General features: G+C 36.7%; 1 protein-coding gene across 5 annotated transcripts in view; it reads left to right on the forward strand.

The window, feature by feature from the left end:
• Positions 1–15012, forward strand: part of RTTN (rotatin) — a 182450-nt gene that overhangs the window by 37084 nt on the left and 130354 nt on the right. For 4 of the 5 annotated variants that reach the window (XM_026496475.4, XM_048218461.2, XM_026496476.4 and 1 more), the window contains 9 exons: positions 289–414; positions 932–1048; positions 1848–1987; positions 4747–4918; positions 6499–6598; positions 9074–9162; positions 9529–9646; positions 13992–14088; positions 14701–14769. In XM_026496475.4, coding sequence (XP_026352260.2) covers positions 289–414; positions 932–1048; positions 1848–1987; positions 4747–4918; positions 6499–6598; positions 9074–9162; positions 9529–9646; positions 13992–14088; positions 14701–14769 — 1028 coding nt within the window. Of the gene's footprint in view, positions 1–288; positions 415–931; positions 1049–1847; positions 1988–4746; positions 4919–6498; positions 6599–9073; positions 9163–9528; positions 9647–13991; positions 14089–14700; positions 14770–15012 lie in introns of those variants that run through there. The other variant, XM_044383084.3, reaches the window with a different exon arrangement.

Here is a 15012-nt window from a genome sequence, read left to right on the forward strand (position 1 = left end):
TTATTATTATTAAACATTTTTAAAAATGTTTGTCATTATGAGCAACTTCAAGAGATTATGATTGTCTCAGAAGTTTGGTTATTTAATTTATCAAAACTGTTGGCAGAAACTAACATAACACATACCTCATGTAGACTCAAAAGGCAAGAGAAGTTTTTTTCATCCTCTATCAGGTAAAAGAAAAGTTTCAGTAAAGTGAAAAGTTAAATTAGAATTAAATTGTAAACATAAGAAAGAGGAATCCTTTGGAAAAATCAGTGTCACTAATTTTTAAAAACTATTTTACAGGAATGCTTAGGTGTCCATAATGTCACTAAACCTGTGTCTTCACTTTGTAATGGAATTCATTTTCTACTTCATCCAAAAGTTTTGTATGAAATCTCTGCATTTGGCATGCAAGAGCCCAAAAGTGAGGTATGGCATAAGAGTAAATGCAAAAGACAAGTGTAATTATTAGATAACCAGTTAAATCAAAATCCTATTCTAATATACCTAGATAGTATGATGAGAAGTTGGAAAGAAACTTGCTTTTGATTTATGGGTTTAGTTGAGATGTTATTTACATAAAAAGAAATGTTATGGAAAACGCGAGAATCAAGATAGAGCGCATACTTGTTCTCAAAGAATTCAGATGAAACTCTTATGTTTTTCATGTGAGATATGACCTGTACAGTATTATTATAGCCAGCAGGTTATTTCATCAGGGAAATTTTTATTTAATGCAAAAATATACCTTAAAGTTTAGAAAAAAGGATATCATTAGGGAGGAAGAGTGAGAACAGAATGTAAGATGAAGCTATGGAATATAAGCATTTGAAGGAAGAGATGTTAATTAGAGCACTTTCCAGGTCCGGCAGAATGTTATAGGTACACAGGTGACTTTAGCAGGAGCCTCACTTTGTCAGATTACGTGATCCGTGTTGTTGAATAGGTGAATGCTGCTGCCAAGGCCATCCTGCTGTATCTGCTGCAGGGACGATTGATGATGACAGCGGTGACCTGGAACAAGTTTATTGAGTCTCTCTGTCCTGTCATTCCAGTGCTGCAGGTACTCTGGGCAAGTCCCCGTTTCCCATACCATTTATCTCGGGTGAGTGTGATTGATTGAAACGCGTGCAGACAGCAGAGCTGTCATATGAGAGAAATAAGGAGAAGCCGTGAAGGCTTTGTGGAGAAGGAGCCAGGGAGTGGGTGGCTGTCTTGTTTCTGGCAGAAGGTTAAACCAGGAGAGCTAATTTGTCTATGTGTACTTTATGGATCTGGGTGGGAGGTTAAGAAGTGGGGTGCAGGCATTTGGCAGTCACTGTGAAAAATAGAACTCAGCTTTATATAAAGGCTTTTAGGCAAAGCGAACAGTGCTTTTAAAGCAGATGTTATGTAACTAAACTTGCCTTGGAATGCATCCATGTATGTATGTGATCAGAGTGCTGCTTTGATTAACAGGTTCTGGGAAACAGACTTTTCCTGCAGTAATTCTGGACGCTGAGGAGGAGGGAGGGGTAATCAGGGCACTCCCCCGCCTCCATCTCTGTCATGTGGGCACAGGTCTGAAGATCTGGGAGGCACCCATCTAGGGGAGGTGCCGCTACCAGAATCTTGGAAAATAGGAAAATCAGCAAGCGTCAAGAGAGTTGGCATATTTTCCTGAAGTTGTCCAGTATTTCTTAAATACAACTTTATTCAGTCTTCTTACCTCACACAGGTTACTTTGACAAGTGACTATTCACCTGAATTGAAAGAAATTTAGGAGTTGCTCAAGTGGCTAATACAATTCTTGTTTTCAAGTTAAAAAGTTCAGCAGTATGTATAAAACAAAGAGTAATTTCTCTTTTTCTGAAATCTGTTAGGGCTATGCTGACACAGAAGATCCTTTGGGTGACTCCATTCTCCTCCTGAGCAGAGGGAGTCCTGAGGTGGGTGAAGGGGCTCTGCCCTGCACCACCCGACTGAAGTCCATGCTCCGGCTCCTGCTTGTCAGAAAGCCGTCGTAAGTACAGCACGATCTTCCGCGTGTATGAGATTACTGGGAGCATTCGAAGACAGTAGAGTAATTCTGTCATTCCCAAGTCTGGCAGAACTGAAGAAGTTAAAGGAAAGTGACTCTCCATTGTTAGGCAGAGAGAGGAGACCAGTGCGTGAAACTGAACAGACATGAAGGTGGACCTTTGGGTGCTCTCCTGAAGCCTTCACTGGCGGCCAGCCTCACTGTCAGATCAGCATGCGCTCGGGCGCCGCTGCTCTGAGTGCTGTTCGCCGGTGCTGCGGGCAGGTTACAGAGCCACGCGGATGAGTAGATTGTGTCTTCTCTCTTTAGAAATCGTTAGCCTCTTCTTCTGAACATTTGTTCTGAAAACTAAGTGTTCATAAAAGTGTTGTGGACCAGTTGACCCTATACCAGAGTAAGTAGGCATTTTAATCTTGCTTAGTTTGTCCTCTTATTTGGGAAACTGGAAAAGTGTTCTTTTCTCCACCACTAGTGTGTCATTTAAACTAAAAAAAAAGGAGAAAAATATATTGCCTTCTTTCCCTGTTTGTCAGCGTGACGTGGATCTTCTCTGTTGCTCTCTTTAGGTAACAGTGGTTAGATTTCCCCTCACTGAGAAGAAAAAAAAGCTTAGAGTCATGATGGATAAGCAAGATGAAGAGCAAGAGTTGGTTGCAAAGGCTAGGAGGAACAGATGTCCTTTTGACAATGGATAACTTTGCTTTACTCAAACCTTACATCAGGATAATAAAGAGGCTTATTTATAAACACATGATCGCACTGAAAAATAAGGAAGTAGGTGGAAATAATCTAAAACATTAAGAGAATGGAGGGAGGAAGATCAAGAGAAGAGACTACAACCATAGCGTAGAGAGTAAAGTTACCTAGAGAGTAAAGTGATGCAGGAAGCAGGAGCAGGGGGAGTGAAAATGTCTGTGCTCCTTATGAGTTGACCTCCATACGACTGGGCAGCGTCTTTATGAATGTGCTACGGTAGTATCTTCACCCCCAGATTTGGTGATGTAGCACAATAGAAGTTTATTTCCTGTTCACCTTTGGGGGCCCACAGTCTCCAGGAAAACAAAGACATACTCATCAGGTGGGACATTCCAAGGGCTTAGAGATCCCCTCCCAGTAGCGCAGGGCAAGGCCAGAGCACTCTTCAGTAAGGTAATTTTCTATCACACAGAACTTAACAACAGTTTGAATTACATATTTGTTCTCATCTAAGTCATTCTACCCTATCCCCACCAGACCTTAAACTTTGTGTAGACAAGAGCCCTGTCCACTGGCTGATCTTAATGTCCTTGGAACTTCATAGAGTACCTTGGACATAAATATGCTCAAAACATACTTGTTGAAGGAAATAAGTGGTGAGAATAACTGGATTCTGTTGCCCCACGCTAAACCTAAAAAAATGCTGAATTTATATACTAGAGGAGATGCATAAGTATATGCTTTACGTATTCCACTCTGGCCTTCTTGCTGGGGGGTGACAGCCCCAAAGTTTAATATAGATGGCCTTGGCTTGGAATGAAAGGAGCAAAGGAAAAGCTTTCTGTGGGTGTCTAGCTATTCTAACAGCAAATGGTAGAGGGAGAAAGTTTGTCTGACTTCTCACACTATCTTGGAGTGAATATCAGTACTCTGAAGTGATATCTATTAATAAAATCACTGTAAATTTCTGTTAGATTCGGGAGGCACTTATTGGTTGTTAACTGTGTGCCTGAGAGCTGTGGTAGGCTGTGGGAAATTAACAGCACTCAGTGTGGTCACAGCACCGCCCCTATGGAATTGGGCATGTAATTGGGAGGAGAAATTTTACCAGTTATATTTTATTATTAATTGTAATAAAGCAAGATCAGTGTTATGCCACAGGGACTTCAGGGTGACAGGACTACACACAGCAGGGTGACCTAGCCTTGGCGGCAGTGGGGAGGGCTCCCTGAGTACACAGGTTTTAACTGTTGTCTTGTAAGTGATATTTGAAACCTGGAGCTTGGATTATCACTTCAGATTTTCTCAGTTTTTATGTAGTTTAAGAACTTTTCAAAGTTGTGATAAATATCTAGTTGTCTCACTGTCTCTCCAATGCCCTTTGTCCACCTGATGGTTTCTCATGTTTCCATTTCATTGTCTAATGGCATGCAATGTTTAATCTTTCCTTGAAATCTGCCACCTCCTACTCAATTGACCTTAATCCTAATCCATTCCAGATAAAATAGAATTTTGATGGGAATCACAAGTATTTGCATTTTCTTATTTGGAAAGAATCTGTGTGACAAGAACATTTTCGTACATTGTTGTGACATCACATTTTAGTTATTAATGTGATTACTCTCCTGGAGGTTTGACCTAATGTTTGTACTCTGTTCATGAGTCTGTGATAATTTTTGATTTTGAGCTAGATCACTAGACTTCGAGTCAGGAGTTATGGATGTAATTTGCAGATTTTATTAATTTATTGCCATTGACTGTGATAATGACCATGGACTGTGAAGTTGACAGTCTCACTAAGTCTGTCTCTTCATTTGTAACTTGATTATATTTTATTTCTGATATTTATTTATAAATATAAAATTGAAAAAATAATTGTAGTTATACACTATTTTAATAGAAAAATAAAGTACCTTTGTTAGTAATATCAGTATAAACATGGCAAATTATTGTGTTGATATGCAATAGTGGTTTGTGATTATAGGCTTTTAAAATATAGACATTGTGTATTACAAAATGTTGACTGAAACACTTTGTTTCTTTAGGGTCCGTGCACTAGCATTAAAGCTTTTAGCGTGTCATCTCACAAGGGAAGATGGGGCTGACACAAAGCGCCCTTCAATAGATGCCAGAGTTCTCTCCAGAGTTACTAATTTATTTATCGTGAAAAAACCTATTGAACTCAAATTGGATGACAGAAGAGAACTGATTATTAAGGTGACTATAACTGTTGGGTTTATTAATTTGTGGTTACTTGATACATTTGTATATCACATACTTTATGTTACATTCTTGTCTGAGAGGAAGAGAAGTGCTAGCTTCAAGTGCGGTTATTCATGGCTAGTTTGAAATTGTGGTCTGGCTTTGTCTGGCTTCTGGATACATTTATTTATTGAATAAATATTTCTTGGGTGCCTACTGTATGCCAGGCATTATATCCCTTTCATTTAATATATACATTGGAAATGCAAATTAATTTGAATAGCATCTTAAATACAATATAAGGTTAATGTAGTAGAAAGAAATTCTATGGTGACTCTTAAAAACAAATATTACTGTTATAAAATCTATTGGAAATTCTTCTTGTTCTTACATTGGAAATAGCCTATAAGGAAAAAGGAGAAAGTTCCTGTGACAAAAGTTATCAGCCTCTTCATTATGAGAGGCAAAAAAATAATATAGGTGGCAAAGGCAGTTTCTCTTAAATGTTACAGTGGTTTTTGGGATTTTGTTGTTAATCTCTCTTCTAAATCTCTGGCTCCTTATATACCTCCAGAGGCATATCATCCATTTCCCTATCTTAGCCAGGACTGTACCCAAATCATCCTGGACCAATGCAGGATTAGATAAAGAAAGCTATTCATTATCTTCATTGATTCATTCCTATGCTTTATAGCTTCTCTTGTGACTTCAAGAGTACAGTCCATCAGTTTTTATTGAAGTTTAGACCAACCCCCCAAAGCCTGTGGTGGTATTGTACAGCCCCAGATAATACAATGGATTTTTTAAATGTTCTTCTAACCTAAGTGTTCAGGGCCATGTGACAGCCCCAGCAGGAGGATTGGAGAACTTTCCCCTGACTACATGTCGGGTCCTGCTGGAGACCCCCTGAGTACTGACCACTGGTAGTTGCTCCTGTGCCCTCTGTGGGATGTGGAGGAAGGTGGAGATTAGGGGTTCTAGCACTGTCTTTGTGAGTCCATGTTAGGGCCAGAAGATAGGTGGGGGAAAGGAGTGTTGTCTTTGTCCTTTTCCTCTCCCCCTTCATTGTTGGGTTTGCCACCTCAGACCCTGTCCTGCCTGGCATGATGTGACGGTTAGGGACTGGTATTCGGAGTGCCTATGTTGGAGTGCTGTGCAGCAAGTCTTAGAGAGCCATGTCTTCCTGGCCTCTAAGAGGGGAGAAGGGTAGAGGGCCAGGGAATTCTAGCTGGTGGCTTCTGGGAGCCATAGAGAATTCTGGAGTCACATGTCTGGGGTTGCTATTCTCAGGTTACTACCTGCAGAGATGTTATGTAGCTTGAATGTTTTCTGTGAAGTTCTTAAGGTGCTAATGGGTTATGAATGACTTTCTGGTGAAAATATACCTTAAAAAGAAAGGTTTATTTGACATGATGGCTCTTTGTTTTAGATCCTAAGTTTTCCCTGACATAGCACATCATTGCTGGAAATTTACATGTAAATATATCACTTAAGTAAGTGGACTTTGGAGCTTTTGTTCTTATGGTATGAATTATAAAATTTTATTGGACAATTGGAAGTAGATGAAAACAATTTTTCCCCCCTCTGGTTTTCAGTTGGAGACTGTTGAAAAAGTATATGAAATCTTTACCTCAGATGATATCGATCTTGTTTTGAGAAAGTCAGCCGCAGAACAGTTAGCTGTGATTATGCAAGGTAATGTCTTTTAAGGAACATGATTATGGTACTGCTGGTAATTGAATTTTAAATAGCTGTGGGCAGTGGTATCAGGGGTTGCAAAGTGCAGTTTTGGGGGCCAGGTACAGGCTATGGCCTGTTTGTTTTTTTTTGTTTTTGTTTTTTTTATAGCCCTTAAGAATGGTTTTAACATTTTTATTTTTCAAAATTTTTTAGAAAGATTTTATTTATTTGAGAGAGACAGACAGAAAGAGCACAAGCAGGGGGAGGGGCAGAGGGAGAGGGAGAAGTAGGCTCTCCGCTGAGCAGGGAGTCTGACATGGGGCTGGATCTCAGGACCCCTGGATCATAACCTGAGCCAAAGGCAGATGCTTAATTGACTGAGCCACTGAGACACCCGGATTTTCACATTTTAAAAGAGTTATTAAAAAAAAGAAGCATAAAGAATATGTGACAAAGACGATTTGTGACCAGCAAAATCTATCATATTTTCTATCTAGTTCTTTTCAGAAAAAGTATGCTGACCCTTAGTCAGGATTACCATTATTTAACCTGTAGAATGTCATTTGATAGAATTACTTCCTTCTAAAATATCGATGTAATTCTAATAGTGAACTGGATGTTCCTTTCTCAATTTACGTAGTACATGATATTTTCAGTTTGTTCCATCTTGGGTAAGAAATCAATCAAAGTACTTTGTGGGTAGATAAAATAAGAATAGTGCATTTTAACTTTGAATTTTCTTTAAAGGTTTATTTTAAAAAAACAACTAGTAAAATATATTGTTAACTTTATTTGCAGTGTCGTTATTCCACAGGCTTCCATTCTTTGGGTTAGTTTTATATTTTTCCCTATATGTGTTGTATATACTTTAATATTTGAGAGAAATGATAATTTTGCACTTACATAAAAAGATTCTAACCTGGAACATGGAATGTACTTAATGTTCCTGCCCTGACATTAGTGGAAACTGGGATGAGAAGAGTAATTTGAAAAAGCATATCCAACATATTTGTAGCTTTAGTAATGGTACAGATTACAGAAAATAAGGCTCTAGAAAATGTGGACAGTGTTGGCTAAGAAAATCATAAAACTCTTTTAGAGAATATTCTTCCAGTATTGTTAATTACAAAAATAAAGCTTATTATTTTGGTATACACTACATTGGCAGGTTGTGGAAACTTTTTTTTTTTTTTTAAGTGGCAGCCAAAGGTAGTTCTAATCATAGCTACTAATTCAATATCAGTATGTGTATTTGTATGTTTTTCTCATTGATATGTATTTCTCAATGAGAGTTATAGGAGAACAAGTTCAGAAAATTTGTCTGCGAGATGTTAAATACTTATAACTAATCTATAAGCAACTAGAGATTTTGTTGCTAGTAACATCTTTAGTACGTGTGTGTGTGTGTGTGTGTGTGTGTGTGTTTGTACGTATGTCTTACTATATTCAGGCTGCACTAATAGAATACCACAGACTGGGTAGCTTATGAACAATGGAAATTTATTTCTCACGGTTTTGGAGGTTGGAAGTCCGAGATCAAGGTGCCTGCAGATTCAGTGTCTGGTGAGAGCCGGCTTCTTTGTTCCTAGGCAGCCATCTTTCCCGTGTCCTCATAGGGAGAAAAGGCCTCTTTTACAAGGGCACTGATCCCATTCTTCAGGGCTCCACTGTCATGACCTAATTGCCTCCCAAAGGCCCTATCTCCTCATATCATCTCACTGGAGATTAGGTTTCAGCAAATGAATTTTGGGGAAACATAAACTGTCCATAGTAGTGAATACACACACATACACACACACACACACACAGTCACGTATATGTTTTTCAGAAATGTTTTTCAGAAATATGTAGAGTGTGTTATAATCCTTTACCCTTTATATTTGCTATTAACAGTTTTGAGGTTAGAAATCTAAGTTTTGTTTGTTTGTTTGTTTTTTAAGTAAGCTCAGCGCCCAGTGTGGGGCTTGAACTCATGACCCTGAGATCAAGAGTCACATGCTCTACTGTCTGAGCCAGCCAGGCAACCCTGAAGTCTGAGTTTTTATTAAATGACCAAGGTCATTTTATAAAAATGACCATGTTGCAAGCTATTAACATTATTTATAGATAATTCTAAACATTTGAGGTGATGGATTTGGAAAAGAGAAGAATTGTCAATGAAACAATATAAAGAAATTAACTTGTCATGTAAAAATAAAAATTCATTTGTATACTTAAAATTCTAGTAGTTTTTAGGCTCTGACCTATTTGATTTAATTCTTTATTAATAGATTTTGAATTTTACATTGCAAAAATAAGTAAGATGTGCTTGTTACTTAAAGTTTCAAATAGTTCAGATGTGTATAGAATAAAAGTTTAAAGTTTCCTCGTCTAATTTCAACACCAGATGTAACTATTTTTAACAGTTTGAGTTGTGGATACCTGCTCTGTATTTTTAAAACTACAAAAATATTCTTTAACTCATAGTAACTTCTTTTTTTTTGTCTACAGATATTAAAATGCATGCTGTGGTGAAAAAGTTACACTTAATTGACAAGATAATTGAGTATTTAAATGAATGTGTAGGTCAGGATGGTGAGGTAAGACTAAGAGTGTATCTAGACATCTTTTTACAAATCGGTATTTTTATTAATCAGATCTGAAACTAAATTCAGCTGAATTTGGGTAAGTACTTAGAGATTAAATCCTGATTAACACCAAGTACCTTGTTTATTTTTTTTATTTCTAAGAGTGGGGTCTCTCTAAAGGAAAGCTGATGTTTAATTTTTTCGGATGTGTAAGCAGAAGTATATGCGAAGCTTATTTTCAGTGGAAAATAATTCTTTTTTGTTTTACACATTTTTGATGAAAAAGCATAAAATTTAGAATAAATTAATATTATAGTATATTTTATCTTGCCTTAGAATTGTTGGTGGTAAAATAACTGTGTTTTCCCTCCTGGCCAGGTCATAGAATGTTTGATTCAGCCATGCCTCACGCTCTTGAGGAAAGTTCTTTGTGCCGACCCGGTCATGCGCGTGGCCCTCTCACAGCAGTCTTCTCTTTTGACCCTGTTATTCAGAGGTGAATAAAATAAATTCTGCTAATAATGAGATCAGTCTTAAGCTTTAAGAGTTATGCTTTAACTCTAGGTCACATTTACTTTCTCTTTTACTAACAGAATAACAAAGTTTTTTAGTGAATATGCTGCTAAGAATATCCATTGCAATGGAAAATGTTTCTTTTGTGGAAATTTCCTCGTAATCCCGTTACTGAGGAGACCTCAGAGCTGTGAAAGGCTGAAGCCTCAGATTGTTCTTTGCACATTGATGTGGCTTTCATTTGGTGCTCAATTACCTATTATCTGTAAAGAGAGCAGGCTACAGCTGCTGTCATTACTGCCTTCTCTCCCATATCCGTTTCCACAGTCTTCGTTTGCTTGTGCCTTTGCATCCTCACCTGTGGCGAGGTATCTGCTTACGCCATTACACTGACAGTAAGAATGTGCACCCTGTCTGTGTGGACTGGGAGCTAGACCATCCTGAATGACTCTGAGCATTAGTTTATTAGAAAGAGTGATTTTTTTTTTAAACCCATTTCAATTTGGTTGTAATTTACTAATGTGTTTAGAAAAATTCCATGTGGTTTCGTTCTCTTTTTCTTCCTTCTGACTGTTCTTAGTAGAGAGCTTGGTAACATTTTGTGCTATTTTCTTTCTTAAAAGTTTAGGCCACTGCTTTAAAATAATTCTACAAGATGCATCTCGATCAAATGTCTCAATATTCTTAACCTTGTTAATTATTATAAGTGATATTTATGTTCAAAATATTATTAGAATATAGTTTAGAATACAGTCATTTTATTTTAGCATTTTTGTTTCTTCTGATGCTTTCTGCTTGCCAAGTGAAGAGACACAGTTTATTTAATATAAGCATCGAACATAAGCCTTGGTAAAGGTCCAAACCAGGTGAAGTTCTAGACAGACTCAGTGTGTCCAGGCTTATGCAATCTTCAGTAGTGTATAAAATTTTTCAATTTTTAATAGATTGATCTGGAAGAGTAGCAGTTGTGGATCTTGAGTTTTCTTTAATCCTGTCAGTTATCTTCTTAATAACTTCACTCAGTAGAATTTAGTCCCTAGTTTACCTTTTCTTTTTTTTCTTTTTAAATTTTTAAAATTCTTATTTTTATAATTTTGATTTTAATTATTTATAATCTTGATTTAATTATTCAAGCATTCATGAGCACTTACTAGATTCAAAGGCACTTTCTAAGTCAGCATTATCTGTACCCTTTTTAGTATTAACAATTTTTCTATCTCATTGATGTTTGTGAGAACTATTTCAGTGAGTCTGAAAATGAATTACAGCATCTCTTATTAGTGGATTTAGTTTCAGGGTGAAATTAGTTCTGTTTTTTTTATAAAGATTTATTTATTTTAGAGAGTACATGTGTGTGAGCAGGGTGGGGGAGGGGCAGAGGAAGAGGGGGAGAGAGAGAATCTCAAGCAGGTTCCCTGCTGAGCACAGAGTCCCACTCAGGGCTCCATCCCACAACCCTGAGATTATAACCTGAGCTGAAATCAAGAGTCGGATGTTTAACTGACTGAGCCACCCAAGCGTTGAGGCAAAATTAGTTTTTTAACCAAGTACTCTACCAGGAAATTCATTCCTCAGCAAATATTTATTGAGTACGTGCTATGTGCTAGGTACAACACTAGGCCCTTGGGATATATTGATGAGCTTGGTAAATGACCCTCTTGAAGCTTACAGTAGAGTTGGAGACTTTGACAAATACACAGTAGGACATAAAAATATCTGTAGTAGTGGACTTCCTGGTGCCAGAGGGAAGTGTTCTGAGCAGATTGGGTGGTGGGAAAACATCAGAGAATGCTTCCAGGAAATGTGGATCCATGCTGGAATTTCAGAAATGGATAGTTCAATTAGAGACGGTTCCTTTCCAGATAGAGGGAGCCACAGTTATGTATGAGAGAGAACGTGTGTTTGAAATGGTGGTTGGTCAGGAATGACTAGATTTGGGGGGCTTCTGGGATGAGGGGAAGATGATGAGATGAGGCATAGAGAGCAGTTCATGCAGGGCCTGGTAGGTCACAGGAAACAGCACTGAGAAGCCTTTTAAGATTATTAAACTGAGGGGTATATGTTTTAGAAAGATTATTCTATCCACAGCATGGAGAATAGATTGAAGGGGAATAACAAATAATTTACCAGACACAGTGCTTTTAATTATAAGTTTTATGTCATGACAGAATCCTACCCCTGTCAGAAATGTATGGTGAAAACTTAACTTAGAACTCATTTATTACACCATCTTACAGTGAGGAAATTGAGATCTAGAGAGATTTATCGACTTGGCCAAGGTCATAACCAGATAATGATGGAGGCAAGAGAAGAACCCAAACGTCTTTTGTCGATTTGTTTTTGTTTTAAATAATTGCAGAACTTCTGCATCCTTATTGTTAAAATTTGAACAGTATGGAACAATACAAAGTAAAATGCAAGAAGTTTTTAAAGTTTTCTTTCCTTTCTCAGTTTCCCCAAAGAAGAATGTGCTAGGTGGTGTTTGGCATGTATCATTTGAAATGATCTTTTCTTTACACCCATGTTGTATTTTTTATGCTATAAACTTAAGTATTGTGTTGCTTTCTTTCAACTGAAAATGTATTTTGAATATCTTTCCATGTTATTACATGTGAGTCTGCCTTCTTAAAAAACACAAAATCAAAAAAAACTACTGCATAGTGTTTCAGAGTTTCAGTTTGCCATATTAATATTTCTCTCAAATTTTTAACTATAATAGTAATCATGTTTTATGATCATCTTGTGCTTACTCTGTAATTGGAATTGCCGGGTCAAAGAGATTTTACTGGATATGGTTTGCCACATCATTCCCGCCAGTGGTATTTAAAAGTGCTTATTTTCCTCATAACCTTGCTAACACTGAATATGTCTCTTTTAAAAAAGTTCTTTAATATTATTAGCGAAAATAATATCTCATTATTGTTTATTTTTTTAAAAAACACTTTTAGTGTAGGTGATTGTCTTTTCATGTATTTATTATATTCTAATTTCTTATTCTATGACTTGCCTATTTTTCTGTTGCATTTAATTTCTTTTTAGTGACTTGTAGAGTTTCTTTATATAACATAAATATAAACCTTATGCCTGATTTTTTTGTTAAGATTTTCTTCAAACCTTTGTATCCTTTTTAGTGTATTTGTTATTTTTTCTTTAGCTTTAACTATTTTATGGAAGCATATAAAACTTTTCTATTATAGTAACTGAGCTTTTCATCCTGTTCTAAAAGGAGGGCCTTCTCCAATTCTGAATTCAGGATTCTAAATAGGCTTCTGTTCTTTCTCTTAACATGTTTATAGTGTTGTTTAAAAAATTTAGATCTTTATATAGAACTGATTTTGATAAATAGTGTAAGGTAGGGATCTAAATCTATTTTTTTAAAATATTTTAGGCAGTTACATTGCAGTAATTCTTAGGTATTTGGAAATATGATAGCTCATCCTATTCCCACTGATATGAAGTGTCTACTTTATCATAAATTAAATTCTTACATGTATTTCTGTTTCTTTTTAGCTCATTGCTGTTTTTAATCATGTCAATTACATGTTGATATTTTCCTTTTCTTAAGGTTAGAAAAAGTATCTTCTTTTGAAATTAATTTCTTATTGCTACTTTCCTGGATTTGCTAACTCTGTATTATGTTGTTATTCCCGTGTGATTGGTACCACCACCGTACCTATTTGATTAGAATTTCATAGTTGTCAAGCACTGAGAAGTCGTAGCATTGAGACTGGTACAGAGGTAGAAACTAAGGCTTATTAATGCTCCAGTATTTGACCAGGCCACTTTACTAGTAGTACGTGGTGGTGCTAGCTTTAGGTCTTACTAGTTCAGAGCAGTTTACTTTTCCATTATCTTATAATAAACAAGACACATGAATTAAAAACGAGACCAACACAAACACGGTGTTTTGAAGGCAAATCAAGTTCTATGACTATATGTTTGTAGGAATGGGCAGAAATGATCAAATTGGAGATCTTGGAATGAGCAGACTTTAGCTGGAGGTAAAGGACTTGGCAGATCTCCCTAGAAGCTACATCACTTTGCTTCTTCGAGAAACTGAAAGTACAGAGTATCTAGTGAGTGGATCTGCAGGTGCATCTCCTGGACCAGCAGCATGTGGGATTCACAGGCTCCAGCCCAAACCTGCTGAAGCAGAAGTTCTGTTTTAACAAGCCCTCCTGGTGATCCACATATGTCAGTGTGTCTGGGTTCATGTTGCAGTTCTCTGAGAATGACATCTCTTCCCTTGGAGTTAAGATATTTTAGATGTGAAGTTCATTTTTCTAGAGGTAAAAATATTTCATGAAGTTATGCTTTTTATTTCTTAGTTTCATTGATATTTCATGAAAATTGTGCTGTTGTGACTGAAGTCGGAGCCTTATTTTGTCTTCTGTTATTTGATGAAGTATCAAGAATGGATATGTGGTAAGCTATAAGAATTGTAGAACTTTTTTACTCTTAATTATTTAAGGTTTCTGATGCAATCATATGGCAATGCATGGAAATTTCTGAATTATGAAGCTTACGCTTTCTATTTTGACTTGAATAAGCAGTATCAAAAAGCCTATTGGCTCGGAAAGTTCTCATGAACTTTTAATTTGAACATTACTAAGCATAAATTTAAAAAATTACTGCAGTAATTTTTGTCATTAATACATTTTTTAGTATATACTCTCGATGTCATGTGTTTTTTCTTTAATATTTTATTTAAAAACCTTTGAGAAGATGTTTAGGATGGTAATATCTGATTAACACTGACCTTGAGCAGAATGCAGTGGGAGGGGGACATAGATTCACCTGCCAGTACAGTGTCCACATTATAGGAATCATTTATTGTATGGACTTCCTAAGCACTAATTTACTCTTTAGAAACAAATCTAGGTAGTAGGAAATGTGTTGTTAACTACACAAGTGATAGAGCCAATTGTAACTCTTATTTGGAGATTCAGTCAGGGAGCAAATTGTATTTGTTGGATAAAACCATGGTTTACTCATTTATTTCTTTCCTTTTGTGTGTGTATGTTTTTAATGAAATAGGTCTGTTAATCCTTCCAATAAGCCTTCTTCACCATCTGTCTTCAGTTTGCCTGTTTCAGTTTTTAGAAGGTAAATGATTTTTGTTTTAACTTTTTTTGAAGGTAAAATGTTTCAGGAAGGTTCATCTGGTATTTAAATCACATGGCTTGTAGTGCTTTAATGTTTCCTCACAGTGGTGCTCCGGAGAGTTCAATAAATGCATGTCCCCATCCCCATCTTTCCATCTGAATGTGGTTCAGGTGTACAGAAAATTCAAAGAACTAGACAGTAAACGTGTGCTTACTCTCCAGCCTAGATTCAGCAGTTGTTAAC

This window comes from Ursus arctos, unplaced genomic scaffold, assembly GCF_023065955.2.
Source record: "Ursus arctos isolate Adak ecotype North America unplaced genomic scaffold, UrsArc2.0 scaffold_17, whole genome shotgun sequence".
NCBI lineage: Eukaryota > Metazoa > Chordata > Mammalia > Carnivora > Ursidae > Ursus > Ursus arctos.